The sequence below is a fragment of the Hirundo rustica genome, chromosome 8 (assembly GCF_015227805.2).
Source record: "Hirundo rustica isolate bHirRus1 chromosome 8, bHirRus1.pri.v3, whole genome shotgun sequence".
Lineage (NCBI taxonomy): Eukaryota > Metazoa > Chordata > Aves > Passeriformes > Hirundinidae > Hirundo > Hirundo rustica.
In genome coordinates, this window is record NC_053457.1 from 33088578 (window position 1) to 33106420 (window position 17843).

Here is a 17843-nt window from a genome sequence, read left to right on the forward strand (position 1 = left end):
CCTGAGAAAGGGCAGTGTTTCATAAGGTAAATGCTGGTCCTGCCGTGCCCTGTGGGACTGATGAACCCACTCTGGAATTACTCAGTTTGGAGGAACAGAGCTGGGCTCAGGTTCCCTCTTGTTCCTGGTGTGGAGCCTCTCGTGGATGGAAATCCAGGTCCCATCCTCAGACTTCACCTGAACTGTGCAGCAAGTGAGGGTTTCTGTTATTCCAGGAACCTCAGCACAGTGCTAACAACACAAGTGACTTTCAGGAGGATTATAAATGAGAACATTATGATTCAAATCTCCTGTGAAGCCACTGGCATTAGCTGGAGGGAGCTTTAGTGCTAAACAGGATTATTTTTCCCCTTTCAGAGATAAACAATTAAAGCATAAACCACATCCGAAACAGACAACTCTAACACCATTATTAACTCTGATAAGCCAGTTTATTTCCCTGTTAATAAATCCTCCTTCACAGAACAGAAACCAAAACCTCATTTTTAAGACCCTGTCAGGGTAACAAGGGGCAACAGCTGCCCTGAATTAGCCCCACACAGAGCAACTTCATTGCTAGAATTCTGTTCCACTAAGAATCTACAATTACCATTTTTACACAAATATTTGAAAAGCAGAACAACAAACAACCACATTTACAAAAGAAAATACTTCATTGGAATAAGGGGGGGGGGGTTTCCTACAAAAGATGTGCAAAGTAAAACTGATCACACAGAGCAACTCAAACCTGAGCTGTGTGCTGGGGGATACCTGAGGTGAGCTGTGGGACTGAGTTCAGTGTCTGTGTCCACAGCTGCTTTTCAGGGATAAAATATTCACAGTGCACACAGGAGGAGAGGGAATAGCTGGATGCTTTAAGGATGCTAGACAGATCCCAGATTTCTTCAGATGTTTAGATGCAACCTCCTCACACCCATCCCTAACCAGGACAGCGCTTCATAACACCATAAAACAATTCCTTGTAGGACAACAGGTCTGCGAACTGCACAGCCCCTCCCGGAGCAGCACTTTGCCCCGGCTGGGCTCTCAGCGGGGCACAGGGCAGCTCAGCGGCGTGGCTGCAGGGCTGTGTGGATGGCAGCAGCCAGCTCCTGGGCCGTGGGGCTCCCTGCAGTGCAGCTCACGGCCATCCCGGCGCCTCGCAGCGCCTCCGCCGTGCTGGGGCCGATGGCAGCGAACTGCAGGGACAAACGAGCCGCTGTCAGCGCTGGGGACAGCGGGAACAGCACCTGCACCCAGCTCTGTCCTCGCAGCTCAGCTCAGGCTGAAGGTGTGCAGCATTCAAAGCCACCCAGCGATGGAGCTACTTAGCAATGACTCAGGGAAGGTGAGTGTTTATCTTGCCATTACAAACACTCAGAGCTCCGAGTCCCACGGAACAGGGAAAAGTGAGAGGAATTTTAATCAGCTGCAGCCTGGTGCAAGCAACAACTCCTCACACCATCACATCACTAAGAGAAAATGAAGTCTAGCCCACTGGAGATGGGGGAAATTGGTTGGGGGAAACATTCCGGGTGAAAACAATTTCTTTTTTAAAATCCAACCAAGGCCAGGTTGGATGGGGCTTGGAGCAAGCTGGTGTAGTGGAAAGCATCCCTGCCCATGGCAGGGGGGTGGAACAAGATGGATTTTATGGTCCCTTCCAACCCAAACCATTCTGGGATTCTATAATTCTTCATCATAATATTTGTATTTGCTATAAACTGGGGTTTTCTTCAGAGAAATAAACAGAAACCAAAGATATAACAGAGGTCTGCCGTGGTTGTAACAGCCTCTCTATCTCATTTGCCCACCCCAATTTTACTGCCTCTTGTATCCCACCATTTTTAAGAGAAGATACCTTGACTTGGTCGATCAAATCCCCGGAAAGCTTCTGGATGTGCTGGAGGCAGAATTTGACTCCGGACGGGCTGAAGAAGGCGATGCTGGCAGGGATGCCCTGGGTGAAAGCAGAGGTCGGCACAGCTCCCTCCTCCTGCATGTGCCAGTGCCTTGGCACAGGCTGACAGGACACAGGGAATGGCTCCCAGTGCCAGAGGACAGGGCTGGATGGGATACTGGGCAGGAATTGTTCCCTGTGAGGGTGTTGAGGCCCTGGCACAGGGTGCCCAGAGCAGCTGTGGCTGTCCCTGGATCCCTGGCAGCGCCCAAGGCCAGGTTGGAGCACCCTGGGACAGTGGAATTTGTCCCTGCCATGCCACTTGATGGCATTTAAGTTCCCTTCCCACCCAAACCATTCCATGATTCTGTATTTCTATGATGGAGGCTCCTAAAATGAAAAAATCAGCAAGCCAACCTTGAAAAATTAAAAGCCATGACTACTTTTACACAAACGACGTAGGGCAGATTGCCCCTGCATTCTGATTTGTGACACACAGAAAGATGCCCAGTGGTATTTCAGTTAGACTGCTTCAAAAAAAGGAATATTCTGGGAGGCATTGTCACCTGCCCCAGAAAACCCCAAAGCGCATCAGTGTCAGTACCTGCTGGGAGAAGTAACAGCTCAAAGATTCCTGCAGATCGGGGTGTTGGGTTGTTTGATAGACAGTGAGGCTCTCCAGGGGTATGCCTGCAATCAGGACATGCAGCCATCATTCATTCATTTCTGTTATTGCAATTAACACCCTAACTGCACTTAAGTGTAACTGTTTTAGGCTAAAAAGACACACAAAAGTCCTGTGAAGGATTTGTCCCAGAGCTATGGGCAGCCATCCAAGCTCCCAGGGTTTACTGCCATCCTCTCCTCAGCAAGTCCCACTTTTACTTCGGCCAATTTGGTTCACAAGCTTTAGATACAACTTTTCTCATCACTGACTAATTAAAATGGGTCTCCAGGGGAAGTTCAACCTTTTTCTCTAAGCGCTGTAGGAAGTACTTCTCTTTTCAGGGCTCCACAAGGAAACAGGAGAGCTGAGGAACTGGGTTTCTCTCCTGTAAACACAAACAAGAACTTTAATTAACTCAGGCCTTTAATAAAGAGTAAACATGATTTAATACATTTTAAAGGTATCAAATGCTGGTTTATCAAATGCCTCACCACAGACACAAGCTCTAAGGTAACTGAAAACATCTGCAGCCTCAATCCACAGGACAGAGGTTACTCAGCAGGAACATTAAAAATATTCCATAACTGGAATATGAATATTGCCTAAAAAGATAACTTCCTTTGTAGAAGGGCAAGGGGAATAGAAATGCATTTTATCTCCTCCTCAACACAACCTGCCTCAATTTGATATTTAAAGTCTGTCCCCGTCAATAAATGACAGAGCTCTCTATAAAAGAATATTCTGGCAGACAAAGAAAAGGACAATACTGTGCTGAAAAGTTCTGGTCTATCTGCAATTCCATTTTCTTAATTCCCCAAGGAAAAACGATTCTGGCTGCACTGCTGGGGTGGGAGTGGATATCCTCACTTGCTTTTGTCAAATTAGGAATTTAACAGCAAACTTGCTTTGCACAGTTTTTGCCTTTTCTGTAAACAAGAAACACAGAGAAAATTTTGTGATTAAATTCTACAGAGATCGATACAGCTTTGCATTCAGCTTTCCAAAGAGATGAAACTATTTTATTACTAATTCAGATTTGTTAATACCTTTTTAAGAGACAATTACTGGAGAAAAAAAAAATATTTTAAGTGCTGGAAGGAGATTGTTGGTTTATGCATGCAGACATTCTTCAGGGATTAAAAAAAAAAAAAAAAATTGGCAGCAGAGTGAAAACCAAATGGCAAGATCCTTGTAGGGATCAACCCAGACACACCTGAGTGTCCTGACTGCACACTGAGGTTTTATTAGAAACCAGAGAAGTTATTCAATTAAAATGAAAAATCAGAAGAAGAATTAACTTGGCTCAGAATGTAAAAAAGATTTTTTTTTTTTTAATTAAATAAAATTGGATTGTTCCAGCATCAATTCCCCTGCGAGCCATGGTGGTTATCTGAAATGTCAGCATGGTACCCGTAAACAAACACTGATTCTTTGGGCACAGAAAAATTCCTTGGGAGTCCTGAACAGCACAACAAGGACTGGGATCTCCTGCTTCTGTAGCCAAATATTTGCCTTGAGAAGAGTAAAGGCAGAGAGTAAATTCCTTTATTTCCCAATCCCTTAAATTGAATTGGGTGCCAAAGCACAAAAGGTGACTCCAAAAAAATCTCATTATTTCAGTTTTTATTTTCTTTCTGGCAACAGCCTCTCATGAACAGCTCTGAATGTCTTGTATCTTTTCATTTACTTCTTTATGCACAAGCAAAAATTAATTTATACGTAATGAACATGAGATAATTTAATCTGTACTTCCAAGGATGTTACAAAACACTTGATCAGCTGAGAGTATTTAAATAAGCACAGCCAAATAAATCCTGGAGGATATTTCTGTGTCTCAACAACAACCAGGCTCCAGTGACTGAAATTCACTGCTTGGTTAAGTTTTTTTCACCTTCATACAACACAATAAACAGGTATTTCATTATCTTGTCTTTCTGCTTGAAAAAAATCCCTGGCAAATATTAATTCATTGCCAGAAGTAGATTTCCCAGCACTATAAAATCAGCTGAAACCTTTCTTCGCTTTAATACATCTGCTGAAGAGGGGAAATGGGTTATTCTTCACTTATGACACGTTCGTGTAGTATTTTTAATTTTCAGAATTTATTATTTGATTGTGTGTTGGCAACTCTCATTTTTATCATTAAACATTCCCTAGAGCTGAGGTATTTTATTTGCCAGTGAATTAGAGAGCACTGTGCCCAGCAAAAACAATCCTTTCCAGCTCCCATCCCATTTTTCTTTTCCCTGTAAATCTCTGCTACTGGGCAGACTTTGCTCAGAAAAATCTTCCTTATTGCTACTGGAAATTTTAACAAATTAGACTGAAAACAGAGGAAGTCAAATAGACTTTAAAAATTCCCCAAAAACCTGGTAATAGGTTGAAAAGCATTACAGATTTAACCTAACGAAATGGTTAAACAAAACTTAAACTACCACTTTAATTTCTTTAAATCTCCTCAACTTTGGTGCTGAAAACCAGATCCCTCTGAAACCACGGGGTAATTCTGGGGAAAGTCACCAGCATTTAAATCTCCTGTTTTAGCAGCAATTTCCAATCATTATAGCTCTGATCTTGCAGTAAAATTAAACTTTTTCCTGCTGGCTCATATAGTATTTATCAATTAACTAGAGGGTCTAGGATTACACGTAAATTAGTATCTTGTACATGTATTTTGAAGCGTTTTTGGCCTCACTGTGCACTTGATTTTACCTCAAGGAAATTCTGAAATGATGGAAGGGACATTACCTTTATTTAACTGCAACATTTTAGCCACTTACTTGAACAAATATATTCAGCTAATTTCTCAGCATTTCCAGCCTTTTCTCCTTGTGGAATAAGACCAATTTCTTCCACTAGAACCAAAAGCAGCAAAGAAAAAAAAAAACAAAAAAAAACCAAAAAACCATGGAAAACAATGAGAACAATTCAGATTTCCTGTCACAGAACCCTGGGATGGAAAGGGACAAACAATTTGTGCACAATCTCAACCCTTGGTTAGAATCCCTCACATCCCATTTCATTTCCAAAGGCAATGACAAAACCGCATCCAAATTAAGAACAAAGGGGTTTCTTTTCCTGTTTTGACCCAATTTTTCAAGCAGTGACCATCACATTACAACACAAGGGGCAGAAATCCAGAGGCTGGATTATATCCATGGATATCCTTGCCTGGATAATTCTAAAGTTTATATAATTACCTCTCTTCCAAATTACCCAGTTCTGATACTTTTTTTTTCTTCTCAGCACCCTTGAACAGCAGCTCCTCCTCCAAAAATTATACTTACTAGCTAGATTTAGCCAATTTTGCCTTTTTTATACCCCAGCTTACCTAAAGAAGCTGTAGCTTTTCCTACCACATATGTTGGCTTGATATTCCACATTTGTTTAAGAGATTTTGACCAGGCTGAAAAACATTAAATTATACTAAATTAAATGAAATTTAAGCACATGGCAACAGAATGTGAACGCTAAATGACTATTTGGACTTCTGTTTAATGCAGAAATACAGCAAAATGATAATAGTAACTAAAACTCCAATACACATTCAGCAGATGTGGATGTACTCATCCTCATGGATCAAAAACAGATCCACCAAGTTTTTTACTGTTTTGTTCTAACCAGAGCAGCACAGGATATGCAGTTTTTTCTGGGGCTCCTGGAGATGAAAAAAGAAATAGAAACTACAACAGTAAAAATTAAAGTCAGAAGGAAAAACCCAAGGATTTATTGCCTTTGAGAGGAACCCAAACAGGAACTACAGACTCGTTTTTTATGATGAAAATATGGATTTTCCTAAAGTCCTAATCACAATCAGGGATGAAATTTAGAGAAGAGATTACTTTTAACCTAAAATCTTTATCTATTGTCCTGTGCTGCTGCAAATGCTACAATAAGCTGAGGGTCTCAGTGCATTTACTGCTTACTCAAGGGTGCAACTTTACTCACAGAACATTGACTTGCCCACAGCCCAAAAATGGAGCAGATCACGTAGAAACTCCACGCCAGAATCAGCCAACGTAAGAATTTGGAAGAGTTTACAAAGATTTGACATTTCTTTGTGATGGGTGTTTCTATTTAGCAGGATTCTTCCTCACTCCTGATCTGTTGGCTTTTATGCATCAGCACTTCTTCACCAGTTTTCAGCTAGCAATTAATTCACTTGAGAAATTTCTTATTCAAGACAGACAACTCCCTTTTTTCTGCAGCATCTCATAGGAATTACACAGGCACAGAAGCAATGGCCAGTTTTTATGAGATGATCTTCTCTTCAAGGGAAGAAAGCAGTCAGCAAGCAAACCAGGCACTGCAGCAAAATATTCCTCATGTGTGAGAGAACCAGAGCTGGCAAAGCTCTCACTAATTAGGAATTTGCACCAAAAGGTCCTTTCTTTCATTTTTAAGTGTGGAAGACACAACCCTTAAAAGCTCAGTGTGGCATGAGCCCTTTATGATGCTAAAAGAATGATGAAAACCAGGTTTTTTTTAAAAAAAATGTGCTCCAGATATCGACTGGTGGGTGGAATAAAATCCAATAAAATCCAAACTTCACAAGGTGCCAAAAAAAAAGACCAAGGAATATCAGTATGCACTTACCTTCTTTTTTACTCTTCTCTTTTAAACATATCTTGATGGCTTCTAATGCTCTTGGGCTGGTAAAAACTAAGCCTCCGTAGCACTCTGGATGGGAAAGCTACTTAGAAACAGTAAATTTAAGAAGTAAAAAAAAAAAAAAGCATTAGTAAATTAATTAAAATAATCAGTTGAGCAATAGTTTATAACCTTGTAACAAACAGAACAGCTCTGATAACTGCCTGAAATGCCCCAATACTTGTGACAACTTATGGTCACACAATTTAAATGTGAACTCTGTCTGACCAATTTAAGTCTTTAAGAAGCAGGGGCAAGGCTCTTGATGCTGTCCATGCAATTTTACTGCACAAAGCTGGTTTGTGGCAACACAAAAACAGGTACCACACCGAGAGTGATTAAATGGGATCGTGGCAACCAAGTCCTGAAAGAATTTCAACCTTACCTTGTCAAATAAGCTGTCAAGAGAGGTGAATTCAAACGATAAAACTGGGATCAACGTTGCTTCCAAGCTGTATGATCCTAATTCCTATCAAGAAAAGGTTTGCAGCTCTTGAAATAAATTCCAAACAGCATTTTTGCTTTTTCAAAGAGCTGACTCAGTCAGCAGAAGCATTTCTCTTTGCAAAGGTGAAACAAAACGGCATTTTATTTCCTTTCCCTGGTAAATCTAGTTTGGCTTTGTTAATTATTTAATGTCACAACATTTTGTTAAACAAACAGCTGTGGGACTGTGGCCTCCCAAGGTCCAGGGGACACCAGCAGTGACTCTGAAGTCCCCAGGTGCTCACCCAGCCCTGCAAATATCCCTGTACACCTCTGTAATTCTGTCAACAGGTTTCTTCGAAAGAAATAATCCTCCTTCATCAGGAATTCTTACTCTTACGGGTGACATTCACTCACATGACCACAGGCAGTAGCAAAAGGGGCCCCAGCAACAGGTCACCTCTATTTCACACCACAGACCCAGTAAAAATACAAAGAATTTCTGTAATCTGAACTCTGTCCAAGTGAACATCATTAATATTAATTAACTCAAACAAAGCTGGTTTAATATCAGTACTTTGCTGACAGCTTCACAATGAATTCACTACAAATGTCCCATAATTAATAAAGATTTTTTGCAGGAAGGGAATATTTTCTAAGATACTTTTTCACCTTAATTTCAGACGTGCACTCCTAATACTGATTAAGCCCCTTTTCCCACCTGAAACAGTTGCATTCATATTTAACAAAGAAGTGACACTTTTATTTAGTTTTCTTGACGTTTACTCACTTTAATGTATGGGTCTGGTCCTGAATCTTTGTCTTTGGGATCCTTCAGCAGCAGAACCTTCATTGTTCACCGAGGAAGCACAGCAGAACCCTGAAATACAAGAATGGAATTTATCTAAATTAGATCTAGAGGACTTTTTGACTCGACCAGTGGCTTGGACAGCTCCAAGAAGTGGGTTGCTACCAGTTGTGCTGCTCCTTACACAGTGAGTAAGCAGTTATTGTGCATTCTCCAGGCAGGAACACCCACCCTGATAAGGGCAGAAAATAACATGCTGCCTTTAGATAACACTGCTTAGGGAAAAGGCTCTAATGAAATTCATCAAGGGGAACAAATTTTAAAGAATATTTCATAAAAGTAGTAACAGGCCCTAAAATGCCAGCAACTAAATCATTGTCTATCTATTAAAAAAGTTATTTATTCTATTAATTTCCGTGCTAGTTTTCACCCTCTGCTCATCAAAATGAGTATGCAAAGATATTGATTTAATTTAATATATGTGTCTATATGCACATATTTATACATCTATAATAACATAGATAAGATTCATTTGTCTTCTCTGATACTCTAGGAAACAAGACAGGACTGAAAACATCTATTCTGCCATAAAAATGGAAGATGATACTTCTCAGTCCCTTACAAGCCTTGGTGCTGAACATAAAGTTACAAAACCTAAGCAAACACACAAATAATACAATCAGAAATCCACTCTCTTAGTGCACATTTACCCCAATCACCAGTGTGGTTATTTTCCTGATAAATCACACTCATATAGGAAAATTCATCTTCCTCTAAACTCTTTCCCTGGATATCAGTATTCAGATTTTGGCAATGACCTAATTGCTCCGAGAGCAAACACAGCTTTCAAAAAAACAACAAAAAAAACCCCCAAAACCAAACCTAAACAAACAAACAAAAAACACAGCCCCCTCCCTAAAACCCCAACAATTTAAAAAAAAACCAACAAAAAAAATCCCCCAACCCCAAAAAACCCTAAACAAACAAACAAAACCCCAAACCACAGATGTGTTTGATCCTTTAAACATTCCAGCCCACCTGAAGTGTATTTATAAAGCTGGAATTACATCCCAAGGCTCTGTGCCTTGCCCTTCTTCTGGCTGGCAACAGCGAGTGCCCAACGCTCTTCCTCCCCTGGCCTCATTAACACCCACCTCTCTTCATTAATTAGACACAAAGTGTTAAATGGAACACGTTCCACATAACTGAGGCGTGATCATTAATGAGCATTTCGTCAGCGCTTAGGATAGATCAACGCGTTTTTTCCCCGTCCGGCACTTTTTTTTTAATAAAGACCAGAATCACGTTGTGCTTACTATGCTCTCCCTATCCCCCTTTTTCTGCTGGTTTGGCTGGAATTATCCAGGGAATCCGGGATAATTTTTAGCGGGCGCCTGATTCCTGGTTTAACTGGCCATTTTTACTAAGGCTTGTTTTTACTTACAGCAGTTTTTGCTGATGTCGGAGACGCTCTGCTCCTTTTAAAGCACAGAATCCCAGGATGGCCGGGGGTGGAAAAGCCCTCCGGGGTCATGGAGCCCGAGCTGCGCCCGATGCCCACCGTGCCCCCAGGCCTTTCTGCAGCGATGGGGACACCAAACCGCCGCGGGCAGCCCGATTTAACCCCTGACAACCATCCCCACCAAGGGATTCCCTTTGGAAGGAAGTGACACCAGCAGCACGGAGAGGAAATCCGGGTTTGCGGGGACAGGGGCGGTGCGGGCCGCGCCTCCCCGTTCACGCTGCCGGGCCGCTCGGCGCTCAGCGGGCGCTGCCTGCCGCTCGCTGTCGCGACATTCGGCGACATTCGGTGATATCCCGCGACCGGCCACACCGCCCTTCGGCCGAGCCGTGCCATGGCCACGCCGGCCAAGCGGCGGGCGCGGGGCCCCGGCGGGGAGCAGAGCTCCCACAGCGGCTCCGGCAGCTCCGAGGGTTCCCTCAGCGGCTCCGAGAGCTCGGCGTGCTCGGACTCGGACGAGCCCATCGATGAGGTGAGCGGGACGGGCCCCACACGGCTCAGTCATGTGTGGGGTTTGGGTTCCTCTCGAAGGCAATAAATCCTTGGGGGTTTTTTTCCTTCTGTTTTTTTATTTTTACTGTTGTAGTTTGTGTTTCTTTTTTCCACCCCCTTGAGTCCCAGCCGCCCGGCGGGCGCTGGGTGCGTGTCCTGTGGGAGCGCAGAGGACGCGTCCCTGGGGGTCGGCGAGCCAAAGTGTGTTCGCTGCGTTGTTGTTGTTGAAAGTTTTTAATTTTTTTTTTTTTTTTTTTTTTTTTTTTTTTTTTTTTTTTTACTGTTTCTCAAAGTGTCGGGGTCCTCGAGGCCTCAGCTCCGGCCCTTGGCGTGTCCGCTCAGGTGTGGGGCTGGAGGCGGCTGCTCGGAAATGGTGCTGTCAGCACAGAGGAGTAGCTCTTTTATTACATTCTGCTATATTTTGTGATTATATTAGTTTGCTTTCTTTTAGTATAGAATCCCAGAATAGTTTGGTTTGGAACGGACCTTAAAGCCCATGCAGTGCCATGGACAGGGACGCCTTCCACTGTCCCAGGGTTTTCCAAGCCCCAATGTCCAGCGTGGCCCTGGGCACTCCCATGGATCCGGGAGCAGCCTGTGCCAGTGTCTCCTGAATTTTACTGCCTGCCAAGGGCTCGTGTGCCTGTTTCCTACGTTACAAACAGGTCTTTAACACTGTTTTTCCAGTGGCCGTGGCTTCGATGTGGGATTGGAGAGAGTTGTGAGGCTGAATGGTGGCAAAAGAAAGGCTGAGCTGTTGAGGTTACTCAGGAAGTGTAATTGAAACGGGCAGTTAATAACTTTGAATGATCTAGAACAGTGGAATAGGTAGGCAGAGTAACCTTGGCAGGTGTGGCTTTTAATACTGAACACCAATAAAAATGTTGGTAGGCACACAGCCTTTGTTGTGGAAGGAGAAGCAGCAGTTCCCATGGTGGCTGCTGTGGTGCCTGGGTCTCATCCTTTGCAGAGTGGGGTTAGTGATGCCAGGAGGATTTGGGGGAATAGCAGAAGTGTGGGTTTGGATGTAATTATTTAAATGTCTGCAGCAGTCTTCACCTTAGCTAATGCATTTCACCGCAGTCCTGAAGTTCCTAGGGTTTGACTGCCTGGATCAAGCCTCTCTGTGGGAAGAGTCTGTGGCTACAATAGGTGTAAGTGTGAGAGTCAGTGCAAGAGCAAAGCATTAAAGGTTTGTTTGTGACATGGTTGCTGGGTCAGTTTTGAAAAGTTACTTTCACAGATGTTCTCTAGAGATCACAGTAGAAAGGATAACAATGGCTGAGATTACTGCAAGGTGGAAAGAAGTTCTGTTTCTGCTGTTTGCCATTACTTGTCTTCAAGTTTCTTGCAGTTTAGAGCTTTGTTCTCCTATAACTCCTTGCCAAGTGTGTGTGATATTCTGTTTCACTCCACAGGAAGTGAATATTGAATTTGAAGCACATTCCATATCAGACAATGACTATAATGGGATAAAGAAGTTACTACAGCAGGTACTTGTTAGCTTGGTTGATATGTCCATTGATAAATAATAGCTAAGGAGTTGTGCACATACATCAGTTCACATTGTCTGTATTGATTTATAGCTTTTATTTCTAACTTTTGCTTGCTTTTATTTGATAATCCCAGAATAGTTTGGGTCAGAAGGGACCTTAAAGCCCATCCATGGGCAGGGACACCTTCCACTGTCCCAGGCAGCTCCAAGCTCCATCCAGCCTGGCCTTGGACGCTTCCAGGGATGGAACAGCCACAGCTTTCAGATCATACCAAACTTCAGAGAGTACCAGTGTGGAAGTAGCAGCATGTGGAAGGTGCAGGAGTAAGCACCTCAAGCAGCTGATTGTTGGTTTTTGCAGTATTATAATGAAGGAAGATAGATAAAAAGCTCACTTTATTTTGTGCTAAGTAGTCCATGAGATACCCTCAGTGCCTGAACTTAGTTCTTGTTTCCTCTCTTCCAGTTGTTTCTAAAAGCTCCTGTTAACACTGCTGAATTAACTGATCTGTTAATACAACAGAACCATATTGGGAGTATTATCAAGGTAAGACAGATGTTGTATTTGTAATTGAAGTACATTACTTTCTTTGTTGAAATGACATGATTTCTGTATTTCAGAGGGGGATCCTGTCTGTGTTATTTGTGTGCTTTCTTGCTTTTTCTGCTTTAAGGATATTTTTTCTGTGGGAACTGAAATTTTCCATGCCTTCTTTCAAGCAAAGGAAGACTTTTATATATTGTTATTGCTGGTTTCTTTTTACATCTGGAAGGTTTTTCACTCCCTGAATTTCAGTGCAGTGATGCTGAAAATGCAATGGAGAGGTGTGTTACCACCTCCATAAGAAATAGGAGCTTGGGACTTCCCTACAAAGACACAGCTCTTTGTCCCTCTCACTGTCAAAGCTTTATTGCTCTGTGGTTGTCAAAATATTCCATGTTTAGTTCCCTGTCTTAAAGACTGAAGGGAGTGGGTTTTGTTTAACGTTTTGCCATCCCCAGGGCTGGGATGCTGCTCATTGATGTGAGCTATCAACCTTTGGTGCCTTTCAGAGGATTCTGCTGTAGAAGGTGCATGGCCTGGCCCTCTCTAAGGCTGGCTCTGAGCACACTGAGACGTTCAGTGGTGCAGCAGAATTTGCAGTGTGTGTTTGCACAGATTTCTTCAGTGCTTTTCATCTGCTGCTGTCGCCTGGAAAGAAAAACATCAGTAGAAATAGAATGCCAGTATGAGTTATTGCTTTTCCTTTCGTTCAACAGCAAGCAGAGGTGCAGGAAGACAGTAGTGATGATGAAGAAGATGATGATGAAGTATTTGGTTTTATAAGCTGCTTGAACTTAACAGAAAGGAAGGTTGGTATTCCTCAGTAACATCTGGTTATAAATATCAGCATCAGTAATAAATGAGACTGCATCCTGTGTAACAAGCCTGGACAGCTGCACCAGGATTTGGAATTCCACTCTGGAGGACTGGGGTTATAAAACTTGAAGTGGCTTAGCAGTAACTTGCTGAGGGTCAAACACAAGAAAAGAAATGGAATGGAGTTAAAACTGGCCCTAGTAATTGCAGGGTAAGTGAGCTGTCAGTCTCTTGTATTTCTTCCCTTTGCTGTGGGGTTGCAGTTCCTTGTTCCCATCACTTCACGACCTTTGTTTGCCCTCAGCTTTAGGCCTGGAGAAGGATCTCAAAGCAGTTGTGCAGTGCGTTAGAGGCTGCTGAGGGAAACTGCCACCTGTAGGCCTGTAGGAAATTTCCCTTGAAGCTGCCATTCAAGGTTTTCTCGTGCAAATAGCTGTATCAGGTGAAGAAAATGCACCTTTTGATTGCAGGGCACGCAGTGTGCTGAGCAAATCAAAGAGCTGCTGCTGAGCCGCTGTGAGCAGAGCTGTGAGCAGCGGGTGGTGGAGCAGCTGAGTAAACTCCTCAACGACAGCACAAAGCCCGTGGGGCTCATCCTCAGTGAAAGGTTCATCAATGTCCCTCCACAGATTGCTCTGCCCATGCACCAGCAGCTCCAGTAAGTTGGTTTATGTATTTTGTTTTTCCCCCCTTGCGTGATGTTGAATGGTGTTTTTTCTTCGTATTTTTCAGGGCTCTTATGTATATAGAGCTGTGTTAAGATGGTTGATGCTATGGATATGAGCAAAGCATGAACAACAAAAAAATTATCACATATATGGTCTTTAGTTATTTTTTAAAATATTTTTTATATCTTCATAAACATTCAAAACTTTCTCAAATTCTATAGAGGATGTAATTTGAGAACATAGGCTGTTCTGCAGAAATAGCTGTGTGTATGTTGCAGTTTTTCCTTGTATTGCAGATTATTTTCACGCTGATCGAGGGAAATTTAAAAATGAGAAGTTTTTTTAGCATGCTGGGGTGTTTCTCTATTAGTATCTCACTCTGGAATGGGAGATTTGGACTGAGGGAAACGATTAAAATATGAATTAGTTTGGACCCATGTAAATATGCAGTGTTTTGATTAGTTTCAGGTGATGAAAAAGCAGGTGAAGTGCTGGTTGATCTCTGCCAATTCGTGGATTATATCAAAAGCTGGGTGAATGTAAATAAATGAATCCAGGGAAACGCAGCATTACATTATTTTAGTGCCATGCTAAGAACTGAGAACAAGGAAGTTTTGTTGGATAAGGAACCAGATAACAGAATGGAGATCATCTTTTTTTTCTTCTTTCATTTTTTTGCCTGCTTTCCTCTCATGGGAGGTGAGATTAGAAGTCAGATTGTGGTCACCACAAATACAACACTTGTCACAGCTCAGATTCAGGTCTCAGCCTCTTTGCCTTAAAGGTTTTGGGGTGACAACATGTTGAACAGAAGGGTGAGCAGGAAAGTTTTCTGTCTCTTCAGTTGCACTTCCTCAAGGAAGTGATAATGTGATGTATAGGGAGAGTTGCAGCTAGAATCATTGCACAGATGCTCTGCCATGAGCAGGATTCTGGGAAAAAAGAGTTATCCTGTGAGCTGTGGAAAAACATCCATATTTTTGTACTTTTAAAGTACAAATAGTAAGTTTAAGTATCAGGAATGCATCTGCAAAATTGATTTTACGAGGCACTCATAAAAGAATAGGCTGCAGTTTGAATATCCTTTCTATACTATATCATAATGTGTACTTATATGTTTGTTTAGGATTTAAATTGTGTAAATATTTATTCCTCTTTAGGAAGGAGCTGGCTGAGGCACAGAGAACAAACAAACCCTGTGGAAAGTGCCACTATTACCTCCTTATCAGCAAGACCTTTACAGAAGCCACAAAGAGCAGTTCTAAGAGGAAGGAAGGGAGAAATCAGCCAAAGGAGGAATTAATGTTTGCAAATGCAGAGGAAGAATTCTTCCATGAGGTAACATGATGATTTAATTTAAAATGCTTCTTTTTCTTTACATATCATCAGCAAGAGATGTTTCACCTCAAATTCAAGGGGAGCTTTTATCAAGATAATCACAAATATTTTTAAATTAAATCCAGGGTGTTTTGGAGTAGTGTTGAGAGAGGAGCAATCAAGCCCTTTTTGTGTGTTGATTTGTGTTTCCTCCTGGGCACCTGTTACTTGCCGAAAATGCTTGGAATAAAGACTTACGGAGATCCTAAGAAGTGGCTCTTGCTTCCCTTTTCTGTCTCTGTTCTACTCAGGGCAAATATTTTAATAAAAAGTGGTGAAACACTGAGATGAAGGTATTACTTCCCATTTCCTAAGGCAGCCTGGCCACACAATTCTGCTGGTCCCAAGCCAGATCAGGTGAGAGGGAAAGGCAGGAAATTAAATTCAAAATGTGCTTTGAAATGCAAAGAATTTCTCACGGTTTTTTTGGGGGGTTTTTATTTGTTCCCGAAGCTTTAAAACCACTATTGTACAATGTTATTACTTTGTCAAGAGACTGTTATTTTTCATTTCTGGCAGTGCCTGCAGGGCAAAGGCCTTGCACATGCATGGGGTGGTTAATAGCAAAGGTTCCTGTGTGTAATCATTTTGACAGCGGCTGTGATAGGGCTGTGACTTTATTTCTTGGGCAGGAGGGAAATGTGAGTGGGGGAATTCACTGGCAGCTGTAGGAATCGTGCTGTAGCCTCTGTGCAGCAGCAGGTTGGGGATTTTGTTTTTGTGTTCCTGCCACAGCAGCTGAAACAGCTGAAGCTGAACTCTGTGTAAATATTGAAAAGCTGCTGGGGAGGAGCCTGTGGTGCTCATGTGTCCGTGGGTGTTATGTTCTAGAAGGCCCATTTTGTATTTATTTATCTCAGCTTTGTTATTTATTAAAGGCTAATCGTGTGCTTTCATCTAAACTCCAGTAATTCCCAGCTCAAAAGGATAGACTCAAACTGAGCATGTTTTTCTTTTTAACAGTCTTCCCTTTAAAAAAAAAATCATTTTAAACATGATGTAGGGTATTAAATGAAGTGTCTCTCTGTTCTTAATAATGTGTGTGTTAAATTAGTGCTGAGTGTCTGTCTTCCCTGATCACACATAATGTTAATTAGATTGCCATAAAATAGCATTAAATGTGGTGAGGCACTTGGAGCTGTATCAAACTGAGAGAAGCCTTTTCCTGCACTTGGCACTGCCCTGGGCTTTATTCTGTTCCTTAAAATTATACCCAGAAAATCTGTTATAACCAGACTTGGAACTGATTAGAGGTGCTCAAATTGCTCTTGAGCAAAGCCACCCAGTGAATGTGGTAATTCATTCAAAATGAGATTTAAAGCCTTGATCTGTTGTTAGTGGAAAGCAAACCTAAAAGGAGAGTGGATCTCCATTTTCCCCCAAAGGGAAGGAATCAGGTAAGATTTTCTGCTTGATGGTCCAGCTCAGAGTTCTTCATCTGGCTTTTGTGAGGACTGGAAACATTCATTAAGTTGTTTTTCTTATCCATCAGGAATGTTTTCTAGGAAAGCTGATGAAAAGGGACTTTCTGTATGGGCTTTATATCCCTGAGAAGAAATCATGCACATTCTAGACACATGCCTGTTTGGAGAAGCAGAAATAGATCTTCCAGTTGCTCCAGCCATCTGGAACCTTTCCAGAGCTTTCTGAAATTCTCCTCAGGATTCATACTGGTGCTCATCCCCTTTATAGTTGATTTCTACTCAGATTCTTACAGATTTGTTACTTTTTAGGACTCTGGCCAGTTTTAAGAATAGGCTGTGAAAGCAGCCGAGCCTCAAAACATTGATTTTTTTTTTTTTTTTTTTTCCCCTCCCTCCTAGCTTGTTTCTCTGATTCCACACTATAATGGTAACAATCATAGAATTTCTTATGAATGATATAAATTCTGTGAAAAGGAAATTGTTCAAAGCACTTTAAATAGTGGATTTTTTGGTTGTTCTTTTTGGTGGACACTTCAAGGAGAAAAAAATACTTCTTAATAAGCGTGGGCATAAGAGGTTCATTATTTTCACTTTGTTTAGATTATGTATTATCTTCATGCTAATTAAACCTTTTAATCTGAAAGCTTTTATTTCTGTTGTTTAGAAAGCCCTTCTGAAATTCAACTACTCTGTGCAAGAGGAAAGTGACACCTGTCTGGGTGGCAGATGGTCCTTTGATGATGTACCAATGAAGCCTCTGAGGACAGTTATTGTAGTTCCAGCCGATGGAATTCACGGAATTATGGATAAACTCAAAGATTATCTCTCACTCTGAGCTCCCCTACGAGCACCAGGTTTTTGTAGTGCAGCCTACAGGACTGTGACCTCACAATATTTGCAGGAGTGCTGTCAAGTCAACGGTTTTGTGCAACCAAAAATAGCCATCAAATGAATATTTTTGAATATTGCATCTTATTTTACTTTGATATCATCATGAAGCACTCAATAAAAACCCAGTGTCAAAAGAAAACCTGAATATCTGCTCAATGTATTTTTAACCAAAGCTAAATCGCGT

At 41.9% G+C, this 17843-nt stretch overlaps 2 protein-coding genes across 7 annotated transcripts; one reads left to right on the forward strand and one right to left on the reverse strand.

Moving 5' to 3' along the window:
* Positions 1-409: 409 nt before the first annotated feature.
* On the reverse strand, positions 410-10099 carry UROS (uroporphyrinogen III synthase). 6 transcript variants are annotated; one of them, XM_040071989.2, is made up of 11 exons: positions 9425-9442; positions 8615-8662; positions 8413-8502; positions 7582-7665; positions 7143-7239; positions 5878-5952; positions 5327-5401; positions 2848-2931; positions 2484-2569; positions 1841-1939; positions 410-1178 (listed from the first exon to the last, which is right to left on the reverse strand). In XM_040071989.2, the coding sequence occupies exons 3-11, from the start codon at positions 8473-8475 to the stop codon at positions 1047-1049; spliced, it is 795 nt and encodes a 264-aa protein (XP_039927923.1). In that variant the 5' UTR covers positions 8476-8502; positions 8615-8662; positions 9425-9442; the 3' UTR covers positions 410-1046. The 6 variants fall into 6 exon arrangements, with proteins under 6 accessions (XP_039927923.1, XP_039927921.1, XP_039927920.1 ...); XM_040071987.2 differs by lacking the exon at positions 9425-9442 and adding an exon at positions 9141-9373; XM_040071986.2 differs by lacking the exons at positions 8615-8662; positions 9425-9442 and adding an exon at positions 9875-10099.
* Positions 10100-10126: 27 nt separating this feature from the next.
* BCCIP (BRCA2 and CDKN1A interacting protein) lies at positions 10127-17798 on the forward strand. Its single transcript, XM_040071743.1, has 7 exons — positions 10127-10424; positions 11863-11937; positions 12406-12486; positions 13200-13292; positions 13770-13957; positions 15128-15305; positions 17433-17798. Exons 1-7 carry the CDS (start codon positions 10287-10289, stop codon positions 17601-17603), a joined length of 924 nt encoding a protein of 307 aa, XP_039927677.1. The 5' UTR covers positions 10127-10286; the 3' UTR covers positions 17604-17798.
* Positions 17799-17843: the final 45 nt, after the last annotated feature.

Excerpts from the sequence above, each read along its gene's own strand:
- BCCIP (XM_040071743.1), top strand. The coding sequence starts at position 10,287 with ATGGCCACGCCGGCCAAGCGGCGGGCGCGGGGCCCCGGCGGGGAGCAG. Across the intron at positions 10,425-11,862 it reads CGGACGAGCCCATCGATGAG|GAAGTGAATATTGAATTTGA; the intron begins GTGAGCGGGACG and ends TTCACTCCACAG. Across the intron at positions 15,306-17,432 it reads AGGAAGAATTCTTCCATGAG|AAAGCCCTTCTGAAATTCAA; the intron begins GTAACATGATGA and ends TCTGTTGTTTAG.
- UROS (XM_040071986.2), bottom strand. The coding sequence starts at position 8,475 with ATGAAGGTTCTGCTGCTGAAGGATCCCAAAGACAAAGATTCAGGACCA. Across the intron at positions 7,666-8,412 it reads GACCAGACCCATACATTAAA|GAATTAGGATCATACAGCTT; the intron begins GTGAGTAAACGT and ends TTTTCTTGATAG. Across the intron at positions 1,179-1,840 it reads ATTTGATCGACCAAGTCAAG|TTCGCTGCCATCGGCCCCAG; the intron begins GTATCTTCTCTT and ends TTGTCCCTGCAG.